Raw genomic sequence first — 21,544 nt, forward strand, 5'->3', positions numbered from 1 at the left:
AAATTGAACTGAAATTTAAACTGGCACTAACATTTACATTTTTGATCTTCCATTCCTTCTGATGCTGCTGATACCTGTACTTTATTTCCAACAGATAAGTTTTCTCAAAATAAAATTAATTTTACTGTTTTCTACTGATTTTACTGTTTTTAAAACTATATCCTTTGTATTGCTTCTCTGTCCTGGTTGCTGCTTTCAAATCCTGTCAATTCTGTATTGCGCTGCATGTTCCTGGAACAGCTGCGAACTGTAAATGGTTCTAATGCTGCTGATCACTGTTGCACTATAGTAGACATCAGGCGTTTATGTGATTGATTCATTATTGTCCTCTAGTGAATTTTTTATCCAAACCACTGGAATAAATATAAAAAATTAAATCTCATTCTTTTATCTGAAGGGTCATATGTCTGAGTTGAAAATAGATGAGAAAATCTCAGAGATCTACAGCAACAAGCATCTATTAATTCTAAAGGACAGTGTATTTGAGAAAATGAGCAAACGAGCTTGGACAGATGTGCTGCTGCAAATATACAAGGTAAATTGTATATATATTTATCAATTAAATTCTGAAGAACTGATGGCAAAAACTTTGTTTTTAAAAAGATCTGTGGTATATTCAAGTTTTTTTTTTTCTTTATTTCTTTCTAACAGAGAAGAAAAAACCTGATTGAGAACATTTTAATTTTCTTAATTCTGAAATGTTAGCAGTGTGTTATGTTTTAGTAAAGAAATTCTGTTAGAGCAGCGTCGTGGTTTAAGCCCAGCCAGCAACCCAGAACCATGCAGCCACCAGCTGCTCACTCCCCCCCTTCCTCCCCTCGCTCCTGGAGGGATGGGGAGGAGAATCAAAAGAATGTGACTCCCACGGGTTGAGATAAGAACAGTTTAATAACTAAGGTATAACACAAATCACTACTGCTACCACCAATAATAATAATGATAAGGGCAACAACAAGGGAAGAGAATACAACCGGTCACCACCCACCGACTGATACCCAGGCCGACCCAAGCAGTGATCTAGCCCTTCCTTGTAACTCCCCTCAGTTTATATACTGGGCATGATGTGCTGTGGTATGGGATACCCCTTTGGTTAGTTTGGGTCAGGTGTCCTGTCTCTGCTTCCTCCCACCTTTCCCCTCCTCCCTGGCAGAGCATGAGACTCAGAAAGTCCTTGGTCAGAGTAAACATGACTTAGCAACAACTAAAACTGTCGGTGTTATCAGTGCTGTTCCCAGGCTGAAAGTCGAAAACACAGCACTGCACCAGCTACTAAAAAGGAGAAAAATGACTGCTACTGCTGAATTGTTTAGAATTAAATGTTTTGAAAGCTTATTACAGAAAAAACTCTCCACCATGTTTTTTTGTTGCCCTGGTTAGAAACACTTTTCCCTGGAAACACTTAGTTGACTAGACATATAACCATGGTATTTATTGTCTTAGATTAGAATAGAATTCTTAAAGCATTTTATACAATATTGATTCCTTTTAAGATATAATGAACTTGGTCAGTATGGACTTCCAAAATTTTATTTGGTTTTATTTTTACTTATGTTAGATAAAAATTTTGTATGGCTAAATCACATTTTTGAAAGTAAATTTGAACACTTCAGTGCTCATTTAAATCTGTGGTCTTTCTTAATTTTCTAGAAAGTTGGTATCATTAAATATTGGTTTTCAGGTGGCCTGGTTCAGCTTTGCTGGTGCCTCAACTTTGCTTTAAAAAGTTTTAACTCTTTTTAATCCTTTTTACAGTTCTTTTTCTTTTTTCTTCCATGTGTGCATGTGAAGTGCAGTCTTTTAAAATAAACTTTGTAGCCTTTACAATGTCAGAGAGCAAAGCATCACCATGAATTTACACTAATGTAGGTGCAGCTTGCATGTCTTTGAAACAACATTTCTCAGATGGCAGGGAAAAACAAGTTTTCCAGGCTGCATTTTTTCTGCCACTTCCCTTTTGCTAGAACTAGTGGAGTAGGGCAATGCTTGCAAACTCTTGCATCTATCTGACTGTTGGTATAGACACAAGAGTGGGACAGAACACATGGTTGCTGGAGATAAGAAAGACTTCAGGTTTAGATCAACTTACACCTATTGTGAAGATGTGCTCTTCATCATTCTAGTTCTGTTTCATGCATGAGAAACATGTTTCAGCTTCTCATTCATTGTTCCTCCATATTTCTATCCTCTAATAGTAAAGTTTTTGAGCTTCCTAACATCACATTCATCTTCTCTGTCCCACCTACTGTCTTAGGAATTAAACATCTCTGCTCTACTTTTTTGTTGTAGCTTTATGCAATTTGGCTAACATGGTATTCAATTCAATATCGTACAGCATAAGCAGAACTCTTAAAAGAACATGAGAACTTGGAACTAGTCCTGTTCACTCTTACATACCCTTTTCTTCAAACCCATTTTTTATAAGGGTGACCATGACTGCTGCTGAAGAAGGTTTATTTATTTATTTTATTAAATTTGTAAAGGAAGCATAGGAACAATAAGGAAAAACAGGATATGAACTGTCAAGGCAGCAAGATTGGTTTACATAAAAATATTTATTTGGGTTACTGTTGAAATATTCTGAAGTTAAGAGAATGTTTCATATCTTAAAACCAGTTTCATTAAAATGAAAGTAGAGACAAGTTTTTTTGTGATTACAATAGTCTGATTTCAAGCAATATAAGATGAAACAGAATCCTTACATAGCATGCTGCAAATTTCAGAAAAAAGTTAAAGGAAATTATCTATTTATCTAAAGTCAGTTTTGTTATCCAATTTTATTTTTGAATTAAACTGCTGTTATTAGAAATATTTAATATTATTCGTTATCAACTGAAATGTCATCTCATATTGCTTTCATACCCGTACTTACTGCATTATGGCCACTTATTTGTTATGAAAGCTTCTGTTGCTGCAGGAGTTCCATAGCAAAAAAGTACACATAAATCCATCTCAGAAGAATGAAAAATTAATTTTATTTTGAAGAAAAGGTAGAGCCTGTGGGGAATAAAATGGGAAATTCATCAGTCATAAAGATACGCTTTTTTTCTCTTTTCAAGCAAGGAGTAAAATATTTTGATAGCATTTTGCAAATCTGGAAAGACGAGGCTAATGGAAACAGAGGGATGCTAATAGCAGAAGTGGTAATTTAGCCCCTGGGTTAGGCCAGATTTTCAATAAAGACTATCTATCTTTAAATTTAATGGGCATGTGGTAATAAGGATGCTTCTTAGAATTAATAACATTTCCGAATCTTATAGCTAATTAATTAATTTATTTATTTTAATAAATACAGTGGGCTCCAAAATGTCATTGTTCTGGTGAACAATGCTCTGGTTCCTTGACAGGATCTCAGTAGGAATGTAAGCATGCGGCATCTTAGGATCATAGAATAATTAGGGTTGGAAAGGAACTTAAGATCATCTAGTTCCAAAACCCCTGCCATGAGCAGGGATGCCTCACACTAGACCATGTTACTGCCCAAGAATCTGTCCAACCTGGCCTTGAGCATTGCCAGGGATGGAGCATTTACCACTTATTTGGGCAACCTGTTCTTACCTGAACTTCCCCTGTTTAAGTTGAAACCCATTCCCTCTTGTTCTATAATTACAGTCCCTGATGAATTGGATTAGGAGAGATTGGATTTTTCTTGTTAACAGACAGTAAAAGAATGTTTTATGCGTAAATAACTCTTCATGTTTTCTTCTAAATGTAGTTGCTGTTACTGTTTTGATCCTTTTCACAGAACATCAGATTATACTGGTGAAGGACTGTGGCAATAAATTAACTGCAAAGACGCTGCCTTTTGAGAAAAGCATAAAATAGTATATATTTGCTTGCTTATTTTGCTGTTTTCTTCAGATTTGTATCTGAGGATGCTGATATTGTTATTTCTTTTTCATATAAGATAGTCCTATGCAAATCAATAAAGTGCCATGGAGAGAAATCCAAATATTTAAATTAAATTAGTCCAGCCATCTCTGCATAGAACTAGGTTTTGCTGAACTGAAATGCTTCAGGGTTTAAGAAAGTATTTCAAAGTGACTATTTTTAAAATTGTAATTAAATATGGATGTTATAGCTTGGATCTAGTGTACATTAATAGGTAGGTTTTGTATAGTAGTATATCAAAAATTTTTCTTTAGAAAAACTTCAGGGAAAAAAAAAAGAAATGCAGATGTAAGTGTGGAAACTGTGAAGCCACATGGCTGTAGCTGCATCATACTATATGTAAGAGTATATAGTAAGAGTACCTCTGCAGCAAGTGGAGGGATTAAATTTTAACACTTTGCCTTGAGAAACCGAGGCTTTCTCTAATAAACCTGTTAAAATCTGATATTGGAAACTAATATGAAGAGCAAAAATTATAAAAGGGGTGCAAGCTGTTTTCATTTTGATTAGATTAAATGAAAAGGCATTTTCTTTATGTATCTATGTGTCAGGGAATTATTCATCACTGGGAGTACTTAAGGGACTGAGAAACTGTGCCCAATCCACATTTCAAAATAACATTTTACTGGGTTTGCATTAATTGATTGTCAATCGACATTGTCAATGATAGCCTTTTTTTTTCTTTTTTCCCCAACAAACAATTAGTCCTTAAACTCATCCTAAATTATCTGTGGAGCTGATGCACTGTAGTTAGCATTTATGACCATGGTCCTTGGTAGTCTTAGTCACTGGCCAAGGTGATCAGGCCTGAGACCTCTTTGATGATGGAGGATGAAACCAAAGCTGTTGACTTCATCATCATCCCAAAAATAAGTTCTGTGTTCTTCCTCCAAATACCTTTTTCTATGCAGCTATTTCAGTTGCGGGGGGAGGGAAGAGGAGAAAAAGAAAATATTGTGTAGAATTTTTACTTTTAACTTCTTTATATTTCTTATATATTTTACATACAGATGTTGTTTTGTTTTTTTTTTTTAACATATGTTCATACAAGACTGAGTATCAAAAATTTTGTTGTAGACATTAAAATGTTTACTTTTTCAGGAGAAACAGTCAGTGTGGTTTGAACCTGATTAAGCAACTGGCTCATGAAAGATACCATTTCAAGATTATCTGTAGATTGCACTGGAGACCAGTGTAGTAGTTGAGGAATTAGTGCTTTGGATAGAATATACACAGTAATTCTTGGAATCCAGATGAGTCCAGTGTTTTCATTCAGTTCCTCAAAACTTGGAAAAATATCGGAAACTAAAAAATATTTAGAATCATAGAATATCTTGAGTTGGAAGGGACCCATAGTCCAACTCACTGCTCCTACATAGAACTAAACCATGCGACTAAGTGTGGGGCTGCTTTCCAGCCTCTCATCCCCAATTTTAAATGTTTATGTAGGATTACTCCATCCTGGGTGCGAATATGGCACTTGCTCTTGTTAAATTTAATACAGTTTAGGATTGTCCCACTCTCTACTCTATCCAGATCTCTCTGTAAGGCCTTTCTACCTTTGAGAGAGTCCAGAGCTGCTCCTAATATTGTATCACCAACAAACTTAATGTACATTCGATCCGTATGTGCAGATCATTCATACAAACACTAAAGAGCACTGGCCCTAAAATTAAGCCCTGGATGACCCCCTATTCATGACTGGCTGCCAGCTGGATGTAACCCCATTTACTAAAACTCTTTAGCCTGAATTGTCAGCCATTGTTCAGCCATCGTATTTTGAACTTGTCTAGGTGTATGCTGGGCATTTTGCCTGGAAGGCTTCTGTGAGAGACAGTATTATAAACTTTGCTAAAATCCAAGAAATCCACATCTACTGGCTTCCCTTGGTCAACTAGGTGGGTGACCTTCTCATAAAAGAAAATTAAGTTGGTTAAGCAGGACTTTGCCTTTGTGAACCTCTGCTGGTTATGAGCAATGACTGCATTGTCTCTCAAATGGTTGTCAGCAACTCCCAGAACACCATTCTCCATAATTTTACCAGGCACTGAAGTGAGACTGAGACGCCTGTAATTGCCTGTGTCTTCCTTCTTCCCCTTCTTGAAAACCAGGACAACATTTCCCAGCTTCTAGTTGACTGGGACCTTTACAGACTCCCAAAACCTCTTTTGTGTTATGTGTTTATACTAATGTATAATCTCTTAAATCTTTTCTGAATTAGAAAACCTTTTGAGTTTGAAGGGCGGCGGTTGTCACTTAACTTTAAATTGTTCTTTTTATTGTTCATGCTTAAAACCACTTTTTCTAATTTCAGGTGTTTGTTCTTCCACATGTTTTTTCACGTAGTATCACTGATCAGCTCAGCTTGGAAAATGTGCAGAACATGCCAAGAATAAAATCAGAACCATTATCCAGTAATATATATTCTCCATATGAACGAACCATCCTCACCTGGTTGAATAAACATTATGAGAAGAATCGAAAAACTGTGTGGAAAGACTGTCAAAAAGGTGAAATAATTCTTTCATTATACTCTTCCTTTTAATACTGTTTTTGTAGACTTTTAGAATTTTTATTCATAGAGATATCATGAGAAATTGCCACTGAAAGTTTTTTTTGGGATAAGTTATTGCCTGCACGTACGTATTTCCTTTTCTTGTGTTTCTGTGTTCGAAGATAAGTGTCTTTTTTACTAGCACTGTTTATGAAATATCTTCTGTGTTTTGAGTGTCCTTAGAGTTTCAAACTAGGCATAAAGGGTGAAGCATGATGGACCTTCTTACTTTCTTCTTTCCACTAATGATCTCAGGAGGGAAGTGCTAACAGTAATCACTTTCTCTTTGTTTTCCTGTTAATAGTCACATGCAGTTGTTAGTATTTGTGCTTATAGTGGTGCGTTTGAGAGCTAGCTGTTCAGAATTTTTAGAATAATTTTTGTATTGCCTTTATTCTAATGCCAGTTAGGAAAGTAATGGAGACCAAGGTACCAGATTATAAATCTTGTCCTACTTGCAAGGTCAGTTTGACACCTCATGATTAAGTTAGGCGAAATGGGCTGTTCTGTTTAAGACTGACCTAGGCTGTTCTGGTGTTCAAATCTAATAGAACTGTTCAACCATTAGTAATTATTAATTCTATTTCTTTGTATAATTTCTGTCTTTTGCTTCTTGACTCTAACTTCATTGTCTCTTTCAGCATTAACTTTGAATGGATAGTTGACACTAAGAAAAGGACTCCAGAATGGTTCATAAGCCACAAATGGAAAAGATTGTCTAATGTCATATTTGCCTTGAGTGATTTCTGACCTGTCTGAATTATGGATAACCTATTTCCATATAATCTTCCACAAATCTCATTTGGGCATATTCTGTGCCTTGCAAATGCTTTGAATATCCCCTTGTTTTTATCATTTTAGTGTGCAGAAGTAATTTATACTAGATATTCTTAAATGTGTTGGATAATTCTGCTGCTAACATGTACCCCCTGCATCCAATAGAAATAGATTTCTAGCTGTCAAGTCACAGTTTGGGTCTGATTTTATGATTAATTCAGGGAGCTTCCCCAGCTAAGGTAACATGCCCTACAGTAAGTAGGTGTATTTGCAATGTATGGTTTTCTTATTTACTGTGTCTAGTGCCTGTTTTGGTGGAGCTGTCTTGCAGTCAATTACAAGTACTCTGCTCTGCTTGGTGTTATCCAGCTCCCGTACATATAGATGACAATTTGCAGAGAGTGGCTAGCTTAAAAAAATAAAATGTAGTGGTCAGTCTTGTAGCTCACCATAAATGCCACATGGATATATTCCTCAGCTCTACTGTCCATTCTCTTTATTGTAGGCTATAGTAATAAGTAGATGTTTAGGCACAGCAAGCCTTGTTCTGGCCTGTGGAAAAACTTCTGTGGAAACCCCCCAGGTATCTTGGTCCAGGTGAAGTATCTACTGATGATGCATTTTAAGCAGCTGGTTATTGAAGGTGTAGTTTTAGTTGCTAAGAGTATGTTATAATATTAAAATATTGAAGTAAGTTTTTTTAAAAAATGAGGTTTCATGTGGTTAACAGCAATTGTTAAGTATTTTTTTCCCAATTATTTATTTTTAAATGGTCCCCAAAGTTAGCACCCAAAAAGGACAAGTTAATTACAATATTGGGATTCTCAGTGCTAATAATAACTTCTATTAAGTCATGCTAATACGACAGACAACTCAGGAAGTTAGTGTATTCATTTGTGCAGACCTGGTTGCAGATTAGACCCTGAGTAACAGGTAAAGATGAATTTTGTGGTTACTGCCAAGGAATGTTTATCTGCATTGGAGTTCTGTTCTCCCTTACAATTTCAGTTAACTATGTTTTTCTGCTTTCAGATAAGTACAAGATTGGAATGAGAAAGCAGAGATGATATATGCTTTCTGTCTATGGGAAATTAGATACTGCCTTGCTATATTGACTTGTATATAGCTTTTTTGGTTTGTGCGTAGTATATTCTGTTTGCTAGGGGGCACACAGAAGTACCTCAATGTATGCACATAAGCAAACCCTCTTCTTTTGCTTCTATTTCCATTTCTCTAAAACCCCTACATTATTGAGCATTGCTAAAGATACAATAATTAAAAGAAAATGGGAAAATTCAGACAAATTATGAAATTCATAGTCATTTAATAGAATGAAAGTTCTTAACTGAGTGATCTTATCCTGTTCTGTTCCACAATGACTAGCTCAGTATCTCTTTGAATCTTATGTTCTATCATTTACTTTCATTACTTTTTTGCCTTTACTGCCTCAGAATGAATTGATGTCTGCTACTATGCCGTTCTCTCAGAACAAAGAATGGGACGGAGAATCTGATGACGGAGTTTACAGAAAAGGCTGAGGTTCTTAGTGGCTCCTTCACCTTGGTCTTTATTGATAAAACTAGCACTGAGCAATCCTAGGCACTCAAGATGAATGGGAATCTGGAGCAAGAAGGACTTAGCCTAGGTGGAGGAGGATTAGATTAGGGAGCAGTTAAACAAATCAGACAAACACAAGTCCATGGGATCAGATGGCTTACACCAACAAATGCGAGGGAGCTAGCCCTTGTTATTGCAAGGCCATGCTCAGTAATCCTAGAAAGGTCAGGACAACTCGGGGGAAGTTTGGAAATTACAAGAAGTGAGAGAGAAATAAAACAACACCCCCCCCCCCCCAACAAACAACAGTGATGCACAATGCAATTGCTCACCACCTGATGCCCGGCCTGTGCCAGAGCAGTAAATGGCCCCTTTTGACCAACTCCTTCCAGGTTCTATGCTGACCATGATGTCCTGTGGTATGGAAATATCCCTTTGGCTATTTTCAGGTCAGCTGTCCTGGCTGTGCTCCCCCCAAGTTCTTGTGCCCCTCCTTACTGGCAGAGCATGGGAAATTGAAAAGTCCTTGACTTAGAGTAAGCAATACTTAACACACCAATGTTTTAGTTGTTGCTATCAAGCATTGTTCTTGGACTTCAGCCAAAACACAGCGTTGTACCAGCTACTAGGAAGAAAATTAACTCTGTCCCAGCTGGAAACAGGACAAGCTGCTTCTAGCTCAAGCTAATCTGTTGCGTGATCCATCCCTACAAAAGGTGAAGATCTATCCAGGCCACATTTCTCAGTCTTTCCTGTGATACCTAAGCTACTTAAAGTGACATGTGACAGTGAGCAAGCTGGAGTTTCTGCTGTGCAGAGAGGCTTTAAATATACATCTTTATTACTTCCTTCTGAAGTTGAAGATACCTGTCATTCATCAGTACTCTTGCAAGAGTTAAGATCTCAGTATCATAGAACATTAGCAAGGAGTTTACTACCTCCACCTCTTCTGCCCTTACTGCTACTACATAGTAAGCATTTCAAAAGCCGCTTGACATATGTTTTAGGAGGCATCCTTATAATATGTCTTAATGACCATAAAATGGAAAGCAGTGTTGAAAGTTGAGACCAAATGCTGCAAAATGCTCACAGGCCCTTGTTCTCATGGGGGCTTCAACCACCCTGACATCTGTTGGAGTGAAGGTACGTCCCGGCACAAGCAATCCAGGAGGTTCCTCGATTGTGTGGAAGAAAACTTCCTTCTGCAAGTAATAGAGGAGCTGACAAGGAGAGGTGCCCTGCTTGACCTTGTGCTCACCAAGAGGGAAGGGCTTGTTGGAAATGTGACTCTTCAGGGCAGCCTTGGTTGCAGCGACCACGAGATGGTCAAATTTGAGATCCTTGGGACAGTGAGAAGAGTGTGCAGCAAGCTCACTGCCCTGGACTTCAAGAGAGCAGACTTTGCCCTCTTCAGGAACCTGCTCAGTAAGGTTCCATGGGGTACAGCCCTAGAGGGCAGGGGGCCCAAGACTGTTGGTTGTTCTTCAAGGATCACCTGCTACAAGCTCAGGAGTGTTGCATCCCAAGTAGAAGGAAGTGCAGCAGGAGGGCCAGGAGACCTCCTTGAATGGATAAGGAGCTGCTCAGGGAAATTCAAAGGAGAAAAGAGGCTTATAGAAGGTGGAAACAGGGACAGGCGGCCTGGGAAGAATACAGGGATGCTGTCCGGGAAGCTAGGGACCAGGTTATGAAAGCTAAGGTTCAGTTAAAATTGAACTTGGCTAGGGATGTTAAGGATAACAGGAAGGGATTCTATATGTACGTAGCAAATCAAAGACAGAGTAGGGACAACATAGGCCCCCTCCAGAAGATATCGGGAGAACTGGCTACCCAGGATTTGGAGAAGGCTGAGGTTCTTAATGACTTCTTTGCCTCGGTCTTTACTGGCAAAGGCTCCGACTGCACCACCCAAGTCTTGGAAGGCGGACGCAGGGACTGTAAGAATGAAGACCTTAGGCCCGCTGTAGGAGAGGATCTGGTTTGAGACCATCTTAAAAACCTAAACGTACACAAGTCCATGGGACCTGACGAAATCCATCGGCAGGTCCTGAAGGAACTGGCAAATGAAGTTGCTAAGCCACTGGCCATCATATTTGAAAAATCCTGGCAGTCAGGTGAAGTTCCCGATGACTGGAAAAAGGGAAATATAACCCCCATTTTCAAGAAGGGGAAAATGGATGACCCAGGGAACTACAGACCAGTCAGTCTCACCTCTGTGCCTGCCAAAATCCTGGAGCAGATTCTCCTGGAAGGCATGCTAAGGCACATGAAAAAGAAGGAGGTGGTTGGTGACAGCCAGCATGGCTTCACTAAGGGGAAATCCTGCCTGACCAATTTGGTGGCCTTCTATGATGGGGCTACGGAACTGATGGACAGGGGCGGAGCAGTTGATATCATCTACCTGGATTTGTGCAAAGCGTTTGACACTGTCCCACATGACATCCTTGTCTCTAAATTGGAGAGACATCAATTTGATGGGTGGACCACTCGGTGGATAAAGAACTGGCTGGATGGCCGCACGCAAAGAGTTGTGGTCAATGGCTCAATGTCCATCTGGAGATCGGTAACGAGTGGTGTCCCTCGGGGATCGGTGTTGGGACCGGTCTTGTTCAACATCTTTGTCGGTGACATGGAGAGTGGGATTGAGTGCGCCCTCAGCAAGTTTGCCGATGACACCAAGCTGTGTGGTTCGGTTGATACGCTGGAGGGAAGGGATGCCATCCAGAGGGACCTCGAGAGGTTTGTGAGGTGGCTGATGCCAACGTTATGAAGTTTAACCATGCCAAGTGCAAGGTCCTCCACCTGGGTGGGAGCAATCCCGGGCACAGCTACAGGTTGGGCAGAGAAGAGATTCAGAGCAGCCCTGCAGAGAAGGACTTGGGGATGTTGGTCGATGAGAAAATGAACATGAGCCGGCAGTGTGCACTCGCAGGCCATTAAAGCCAACCGTATCCTGGGCTGCATCAAGAGGAGTGTGACCAGCAGGTTGAAGGAGGTGATCCTGCCCCTCTGCTCTGCTCTTGTGAGACCTCACTTGGAGTATTGTGTGCAGTTCTGGTGTCCTCAACATAAAAAGGACATGGAACTGTTGGAACAAGTCCAGAGGAGGGCCACGAGGATGATCAGGGGACTGGAGCACCTGCCGTATGAAGATAGGGTGAGAAAGTTGGGGCTGTTCAGCCTGGAGAAGAGAAGGCTGCGTGGAGACCTCCTAGCAGCTTTCCAGTATCTGAAGGGGGCCTACAGGGATGCTGAGGATGGACTATTCATCAGGGACTGTAGTGACAGGACAAGTGGTAACGGGTTCAAACTTAAACAGGGGAAGTTTAGATTGGATATAAGGGAGAAATTCTTTACTGTGAGGGTGGTGAGGCACTGGAATGGGTTGCCCAGGGAGATTGTGAATGCTCCATCCTTGGCGGTGTTCGAGGCCAGGTTGGATGAGGCCTTGGGTGGCATGGTTTATTGTGAGGTGTCCCTGCCCATGGCAGGGGGGTTGGAACTAGATGATCTTAAGGTTCTATGGTTCTATGAAAACTGGAAAATGCAATTTTGTCTATTTTGCTAAGACCTTAGTTATGCATGATATATGAGATTCAGTGCCCAATTAAGGTTTTATATGGGCAATAGTAATGATAAGAGGGGAAGCATGACCTGAGTGTAATAAATTTTCAGTTTACTTTCTACCATGTCTTCATATTCTGTTTTTCTTTTCAACATTTCTCTCTGAAAAACTAACTACTGATAGCATGAAGGGAAAAAAAAAAAGCAGTCAGGAAAGAACTTAAAATGTTGCTGGAGTTTTGGAATGCTGTAATTCAAAACCTGTAAGAGTAGGAGGAGTCCTATATTAAAAAGGTTCAAAGAGTTTATATTTGAAAAATCATAAAAAGATCTTTCAAAAGAAGAAAGAAAAGTCCAAACTGTTAGAGGTACATATAATTGGGTATATATTTGTGTGTATAAATATTGTCATGGTTTAAGCCCAGCCCATAACTCAGAACCATGCAGCTGCTCACACACTCCTGACTGTCTTTCCCCCCATTCCCAGAATGATGGCGAGGAGAATTGAAAGAATGTAAATCCCATGGGTTGAGGTAAGAATAGTCCAGTAACTAAAGTATAATACAAAACTTCTACTACTACCACCAATAATAGTAGTGGTAATGGAAATAACAAAGGAAGAGACTAAAGAGGGAAGGAAATTAAAAAAACCCAATAAACACAAGTGATGCACAATACAATTGCTCACCACCCACTGATCAACCCCCAGCCTGACCCACCCACTGACCAGTCCCCAGCTGGACCCAAGCAGTGATCTGGGCCTTCTGGATAACTCCCCACAGTTTATATACTGGGCATGACGAGGTGTGGTACGGGATACCCCTTTGGCTAGTTTGGGTCAAGTGTCCTGTCTCTGCTTCCTCCCAGCTTCCTGTACCCCTCTTCACTGGCAGAGCATAAGACTGAAACAGCATTGATCAGGGTAAGCGTTACATAGCAATAACTAAAACATCAGTGTGTTATCAGCATTATTCTCAGACTAAAGCTGAAACACAGCACTGCACCAGCTACTAAGAAGTTAAAAATAACTGTTACAGCTGAACCCAGGACGACTGGTGGAGTAACTCCCTGGCGTGCCAGAAGGAACGGTTCCAGGGAGATACCCCCCAAAAGGGGATGGACCCCCTGCCCTCTCAGACAGAGGGGGATGACCCGAGACAGCCCCTGCCCTGTAGCTGTCACGCAGAGGTAAGGGACCAAAAAGACAATGAGGGCTGGAAGCAAGTTCCAGTTCGGAACCGTGGGCAACCCTCCTCCCTTCCTGCCCTGCTTCCCCAGGTGCCCCTCCGTAATAGGTTTGAGGCCCTGGATCTTGATGGAGAGGTAAGTGAGGATGTGGTGCAAGGCCAGACTACAAGGTCACATAGGAAAAGGCGGTCGACTTCGCACCTCAAGACTGCCTCTGATAAGAAAGAAAGAAAGGTCATTGTCGTAGGTGATTCCCTTCTGAGAGGAACAGAGGGCCCGATATGCAGAGCTGACCCTCATCATAGGGAAGTGTGTAGTCTGCCTGGAGCCCGGATCAGGGATATCACCAGGGCGCTCCCCAGCCTGGTGCACCCGACAGACTACTACCCGCTGCTGGTCTTCCAGACAGGTGGGGGGGAAGCTGCTTCCCGGAGTCTGAGGGGGATGAAGAAAGACTACAGGGCCTTGGGGCGGATGGTGAAAGAGTCTGGGGCTCAAGTGATCTTCTCCTTGCTTCTTCCATCTTCTGGTGATGATGTGGGATTGTATGGGAAAATTCAGTCCGTAAACAATTGGCTACGAGACTGGTGCTTTAGGCAGGGCTTTGGGTTCTTTGATAACAGCTGGTTTTATAAGGCTCCAGTCCGGATGATGGCACGTGGGAAAGGTTTATCTCACCGAGGCAAAAGGATGCTGGGGCATGAATTAGCAGGGCTCATTTGGAGAGCTTCGAAGGGGGATGGGTTTGTAGCTGGGCTTGCCCCAGTGGGGCAGCACTCTAGGATTGATGAAGACTGGGAGGCCTCCTATAATCCTAGGGTGAAATCGGTGAGCTCATCTCCCTCCTTGAAATGCCTGTACACCAATGCGTGCAGCATGGGAAATAAGCAGGAGGAGTTGGAGACCTGTGTTAAGTCAGGAGATTATGATCTGGTGGCAATTACAGAGACGTGGTGGGACAGCTCGCATGACTGGAATATAGTCATGGAGGGCTATGTCCTTTTCAGAAAAGACAGGCCAGCCAGGCGGGGTGGTGGGGTTGCTCTTTATGTGCGAGAGCAGCTGCAATGTACTGAGTTCTGTCCAGGGACAGAGGACGAGCGAGTTGAGAGTCTGTGGGTGAGAATTAAGGGGCAGGCTGGCAGGGGCGATACTGTTGTGGGTGTTTGTTACAGGCCACCAGATCAGGGTGAGGAAGTTGACGAGGCCTTCTACAGGCAGCTGAGAGTGGCCTCACAGTCACAGGCTGTGGTCGTCGTGGGGGATTTTAACTTCCCTGATGTTTGCTGGAAGGACCTCTCAGCAACCCAGCCACAGTCTCCCACAGCATCCTCATAGCTAAATTGAGGAAGTGTGGTCTGGATGATCAGGTAGTGAGGTGGACTGCAAACTGGCTGAAGGAGAGAAGCCAGAGAGTTGTAGTCTATGGGGCGGAGTCTAGTTGGAGGCCTGTATCTAGTGGAGTGCCTCAAGGGTCAGTACTGGGACCAGTATTATTTAATATATTCGTCAACGATTTAGATGAGGGAATTGAGTGTACTGTCAGCAAGTTTGCTGATGACACTAAGCTGGGAGGAGTGGCTGACACGCCAGAAGGCTGTGCTGCCATCCAGCGAGACCTGGACAGGCTGGAGAGTTGGGCAGGGAGAAACTTGATGAAATATAACAAGGGAAAGTCTAGAGTCCTGCATCTGGGCAGGAACAACCCCAGGTTCCAGTATAGGTTGGGGAACGACCTGTTAGAGAGCAGTGTAGGGGAGAGGGACCTGGGGGTCCTAGTGGATGGCAGGATGACCATGAGCCAACACTGTGCCCTTGTGGCCAAGAAGGCCAATGGCATCCTGGGGTGTATTAGAAGGGGGGTGGTCAGTAGGTCGAGAGAGGTCCTCCTTCCCCTCTACTCTGCCCTGGTGAGACCGCATCTGGAATATTGTGTCCAGTTCTGGGCCCCTCAGTTCAAGAAGGACAGGGACCTGCTGGAGAGAGTCCAGCGCAGGGCGACAAAGATGATTAAGGGAGTGGAGCATCTCCCTTATGAGGAAAGGCTGAGGGAGCTGGGTCTCTATAGTTTGGAGAAGAGGAGACTGCGGGGTGACCTTATTAGTGTATATAAATATATAAAGGGGGAGTGTCACGAGGATGGAGCCAGGCTCTTCTCAATGACAAACAATGATAGGACAAGGGGTAATGGGTACAAACTGGAACACAAGAGGTTCCACTTAAACTTGAGAAGAAACTTCTTCTTAGTGAGGGTGACAGAACACTGGAACATGCTGCCCAGGGGGGTTGTGGAGTCTCCTTCTCTGGAGACATTCAAAACCCGCCTGGACACATTCCTGTGTAACCTTATCTAGGTGTTCCTGCTCTGGCAGGGGGATTGGACTAGATGATCTTTTGAGGTCCCTTCCAATCTCTAACATACTGTGATACTGTGAAATGTGTGCGTGTGTTTGTGTAGACAGGCATGCTTATAAATAAAAATGTATATGTGTATATACATATACGCTTACCCTCAAAAAAAAGGGCCCTTATTACATAAATAAGAATAATCAGGTGAATATTTAGGAAGAAATTTTGTTTCCTTACTTGCAATACATTTTGAGATTCCTGGACAGCTATTCTAATTTCAGCTAAACAAGGCACTTTGCATTGTTTGTATACTAATTGGAATAAATAAGCTTTCTGATTGTTTGTGTAATTACTGCTACTTCTGCAGTGCATGCCAAATGTGTAGATTGAATGTGGTATAGCTGTGGATTTAGTAATACAACTTCAGATATTTTGTGAGGAGAAAAGGTATTTTAGACTCATTGATTGAAAAAGGTTCTGGTATTTCATTGTAAGGATCAAACAGTGAATTTCATTGAGAACAGTATTTAACTTTTTTTTTTATTATTAAATAAGATAATGTGAGATTACAGTATTCATTCAGAAGCCAGGTATGCTGTAATGAATTGTTGTGATTTATTGTATTTTAAATCAAAGTGATCTATCAGTGAAATGCTACGATAAAAAAAATGTTAAAGGTGAGATGTTAACCAAGAAGCTTTTACTACAATTCAGTGATTTTAAAACTTGTTCTCTTTACAAATACAAACTTTCTCTTGAAAAGAAACAAAAGAGAGACAGATAAGTAACACCATTCTTATGTGACGCATAAAACCTAAGGAATTTTTCGATTTAAGATATTATTTAGGATAAGATTTGGTGTAAATAAAAAAAAGGTTGCATAGATAGTGAAAGGCAGTTAAAAAATTTTATGAGGAGCAGAAAGATAAATGTTCATGCCTCAAGGTAAAAACCTCTGCAACAGATGGGAATAAATGAGACATATTCCCAGTGTATCTGTTTTTCTGTCACTTCCCCATGTGGTGCTTCTTGAACTTTTCTGCTTAGAGTTATTATGAATTGACAGTGGTATTAAATTGATTTGTCCCTGATCTTTCAGGGGCTCTTAAAAGAATAATTATCAGTTTTGTTGAGCAAGTGGTGTAGCATCCTGCCTGAAGTAGGAAGTGTAATTTGCCTGCAAGTCTCTAAGAAAAGACGTCTTGTTTTCCCTGTTAAGATAAATGTAGCCTCACATGCTGTATGTGCTGAAGGTAGATACATTATAATTCTGTTTATCCTAAAAATACATTTTAGAAAAAACATAATAGCCTTTTTCAAAACATACTCAAAGGCATATTTCTTCTCATCTTTCTTATGATCTGTATTGTATACTCCAGTATCATCATTTTAAACCTTGTCCTACTTCTAATGTGAGCACTTACAGAAAAGGTTATTGCAACATATTTCTTCTGTAAATGTTTGTGTTATTCAATACCAGATGTAAGCTATTGAAACACGGCTATAGGCATTATTGTAGCTATAGATTATTTCCACCTCCAGAGATTTTCAGATCCCAGAATAGGAAGTTGTTATACAATATTATAAACCATTATTTCTTCAGTAATTTACATTAAAAAGGACATACTGTAATAGTTTAAAGGTCTGTCTAGCTCAGTATTCAACCTCCAATAGATGTTTAAAGATGAGTAACAGTGCAAATGTATGGCTGTACTTTCTTTATACATAATCTGTGACTTCCTGATTTGAGATTCAAGATGACTTGAGATGGAGGTGGTATTTCTTAAAGGTTGTAGTAGGTTTTTATTCTGTGAATTCATTTAATTGTATTTTGAACCTGTGCAACCTTTTTGTATTGCACCCTTCTGAAGCAGTCAGTTTAAAACCTATATAGTAGGTAAAATATTTTATTTTGAGCTTGCTGCTTAGTGCTGTAATTTGGTACTTCCTTTACTGACAAATTTGTGTGTTTCGCTGAGCTATTTAACAATGTCTGGTTCCCATTCTCAATGGCATGCCTACTTATGTAGACTGTTGTCATATAACTATTCAATTGTTACTTTTAGTAACATAGTCTGATTTATGTATTTCATTTAAAGTGCCATTTCATACTTTTGATCATTAAAGGTCATTCAAGATTTTTTGTGAATGCATTAGGTTTATTTGGAAAGTCTTATAGAATTTAGCCTATTTCTATATGTTTTTTCCTCAGTAATTCAGAATTTGAAAGAAAAAAAGTGGCTATATAACAGAGAATTTATCGTGTCTGAAGATAGCTGTTGTGCCTCCTTAGACATGTATCAGTTGACTTTGCAACTGACAGCAAGATTTAACTTTTTTATTGCTTGTGAAAAAAGTAGAACAGCTTCACAAGAAATAGAATCACAGAATCATAGAATAGTTAGGGTTGGAAAGGACCTTAAGATCATCTAGTTCCAACCACAGTACTTTCTTTAAAGATTTCCTGCTGTTCTTATTTTTTTACATAAAATAACTCTTAAACTTAGTAGATTAAACCAGATTTGATCCTTTAAGAGGTTTAACACTTGATATAAGACAATTTTTGATCTTTCTGGATAGTCTTCTTATCCAGATAATATTAAGACATCATACTTCTGTGTTACAACGTTTTTTTTCCCTCTTCTATTGGTATTTTTCTTTAAAGATTAATGGTGATTTTTCATGATAATTTTTTTCTATAGCGAAAGTAAGTACGGTGTGTGCGGTGGAAGAGCTGTTTAGATTTAGTGATTTTTTTGGAAGGGCTAAACAGTGTTCTACTAGAAAGAATACATTTGTCTGTCTGTATAGTATAAAACTGTATAATTTCTTTCCAGAACTGCTTGTCAGAAGAGGAGCCAAACAGTTTAAAGGATTTTATTTTCACTGTTAGAAGTGGGATGTGTTAGCTATATCGTGACATTTTTGACTGACTTCATGACCATTGTGATCAATGGCTTCAGAGATTGTTGGGAACTTGATACTATTAGCCATTGTCTGGGGTGTTTCTTTGAATGAAAACACTACCATCTATCTTCGAAGAGATACTTTGTTACAAGCTTGCTTACTTACTACATCAGTGAGATAAAGCATACTGATGGATCAGTTAATAAAAGCAAAAAGTGAAAAAACCTTACTTCAGTAGTTTTCCTACCACTGAAAGTAGGAAAGGTAGAAAGAACAGAAATAATCTGTTTCATTCTCATGTGCAAAGACTAAACTAATTGACTTATTTGACTATATCTGTAGTAGACTGGACAGGTGTTTGCCTAGACGGTTGTAAAAATCTCTAAAAAAAGGGATTCCATTGTCAACTTGAGGCAATACCTTCCAGTATTTTCCACTCATTTCCATTTGAAAGAGTTTGCTATTGTCTAACATAACCCGAAATTTTACCTGCTAGAGTTTAAGTCCATCCTTTCGCTTCTAAATTTTGGTGTGCAGTGGATTTCTGCTTCTCTAGTAACTTTATGTGTATTCACAAATTATTACGTTCTGCTTCAGTTACTCCCTCTACCCCCTTTTGGTAAAACGATTACGTACTTTCAGTCTTTCTGTGTTCTCTCCTTTATTTTCTAATAAACTCTCCTAGTTGATCTGTGTCTTTCTTGAAGTTTGGTGCCAATTACTGTTTTTTATACAAGGTGGGACTACTGGAACTGAATAGAAGTGAAAGGATCAGTCTACCTGCTTAAGGCACAACTTTTCTATTTATGTATCTTTGCTGTCATTATATCCAGTTCCTTTTCTGCAGAATTTCCATCTATCCAGTTTTCCGTCTAGTACTTGTGGAACGAATTATTCTTAATTAATTGTAGTACACTGCACAGATCATTATTGGATTTCATATGATTTGTTTCAGATCATTACTGCAGTTGTTCAAGAGCTTAAATTATAGCCTTTTTATAACTTGCAGCCCATTCTTCTTTCCAGAATCAATTCTTTAACCTGCTTGGTATTACCTCCAGATTGGACTAAGGTCGTTTTATGCTATTTTCCAAGTTCAACAAGAAAATACTGAGTAGTATACAATTGAAGACTTCAGAGTTTGATTTGCAAACTGCTGATGATTAGGCACTGTTCAGTGCGCTTTGTGCTCCACCTAACAGTACTTTTTTCCTGACTAACCAGGAGGACAATTCATTATTAAACCTAGTTTAAAATGAGAGCAGAAGTAGTTGACCTTAAAAAGTTCAAAACAAAAATGTGAAAATGATGATTTATTAAAATACCAATATTGTGTGCTAAGAGTGAGTCTGAGTTCTATTAATTAAAAAAAAAAAAAGATGGAAAGATTGAATTTTATAGTTTCTAATTATGATCAGTAAAATGGATTTATATTAGAAAGGATAACATTTTAGGAAGAAATAGCTTTTAAAAATGTGTTTTGCTGAAGGAATTGGTTTTGCAGTGACTACCTTAAATATTTTGAAATAACTGCAAGCAATTAACCAAGGAGTGGGGATAAAATTAATGTCTTCTACTGCAGACATTTGTAAAATTGGAGGTCTGAACTTATTAAAATTAATACTGTCAAATTTAGATGTTGAGGCTGGAATTTACTGTGGTCTGTTCCTAACATAGGTAACAGGGAGATGTTATATATCCAGTCAGAATTGATGTTTGGTACCTGTCCCTCCAGAATTATTGAGGACCCTTCAAGTTTGAATTTTCTGCTTGAAAAAGAGTTGTTTCAGTTAAACAATAGGAAAAAAATCTGACACAGTGGAATTCTTTTTTCTTTACAAACTTGTAAATGAATGTTGTAATTTATTTGAAAACTTACAGAAAATGAAATATTCTAATTCTTTAAATAGTGGGTTTTGATATATTTTTAAATGAACATACATTTAAGAATACTTTTTTCGCTGTTTAAGAACAGTGTAATTATTAATTAATATATGACAAAATGTATTTTATATAATGGTTTGTTTTTAGTAAGATGTCAATCTATCTTTTTATACCTTGAATAGGTTTTGGCATGTGTGTAGGGGAAGATGTTGGCCAAAGTTACACCTGGTTAGATCCAAGATCTTAACTGTTGTGAAAGCCATCTGATTGAATGTAATTGGGTGTATAAACAAAGACTGGTGGAAAGAGACTGATTAGTGTGATGAGGCAGAACACTGCAAATAGATAGAAGTGTGGACGGCAGCAGCCATCAGCTTTTAAACTCATTGACTTACTGATCTTTTACTTGAAATAATATTTGAAGTCACTCTACAGCATGAATAGGAAAAAATATGGGATTTTGGACCTTATAACACACTGAAGAAGTGTGAAACTAAAATAATTATCAATGTCACAGTTAAGCTGAGATGAATTTAAGTGCTTTTGTTGGTAAGTTAGTTCAGCATCTGCTCCTATTCTTTCTTACTAGAACTATATTAAAATGCTGAAGAATCTGCAAATAGTTGATGTGAACTGACAGACATTTAAGTTTTTCGGATGCTAAGGAATCTGTATTCTATACATGAACAAAAGAATCATAAAAGGCAGATTTTGCTTTAGAATATGGTACATAGGTTTGTTGCAGTTTGATTTTTTTAATTAGTTATTAATATTCTAATTACTTTCTCAATTTTTGATACATTCTTTTTCCCACTGCAGCAGGATTTATTGTATCAGTTGAAATACTTTCAAGCAGGTGCTAGAGATTATTTTGTA

At 39.3% G+C, this 21,544-nt stretch overlaps 1 protein-coding gene across 1 annotated transcript in view; it reads left to right on the forward strand.

Moving 5' to 3' along the window:
* CFAP47 (cilia and flagella associated protein 47) overlaps nt 1-21,544 on the forward strand; it is a gene marked incomplete at both ends in the record, with an annotated part of 327,280 nt that overhangs the window by 77,600 nt on the left and 228,136 nt on the right. The window contains 2 exons of the mRNA XM_080613518.1: nt 398-535; nt 6,203-6,398. Coding sequence (XP_080469644.1) covers nt 398-535; nt 6,203-6,398 — 334 coding nt within the window. The remainder of the gene's footprint in view (nt 1-397; nt 536-6,202; nt 6,399-21,544) is intronic.

The sequence above is a fragment of the Psittacula echo genome, assembly GCF_963264785.1.
Source record: "Psittacula echo genome assembly, chromosome: 3".
Taxonomy (NCBI): Eukaryota; Metazoa; Chordata; class Aves; order Psittaciformes; family Psittacidae; genus Psittacula; species Psittacula echo.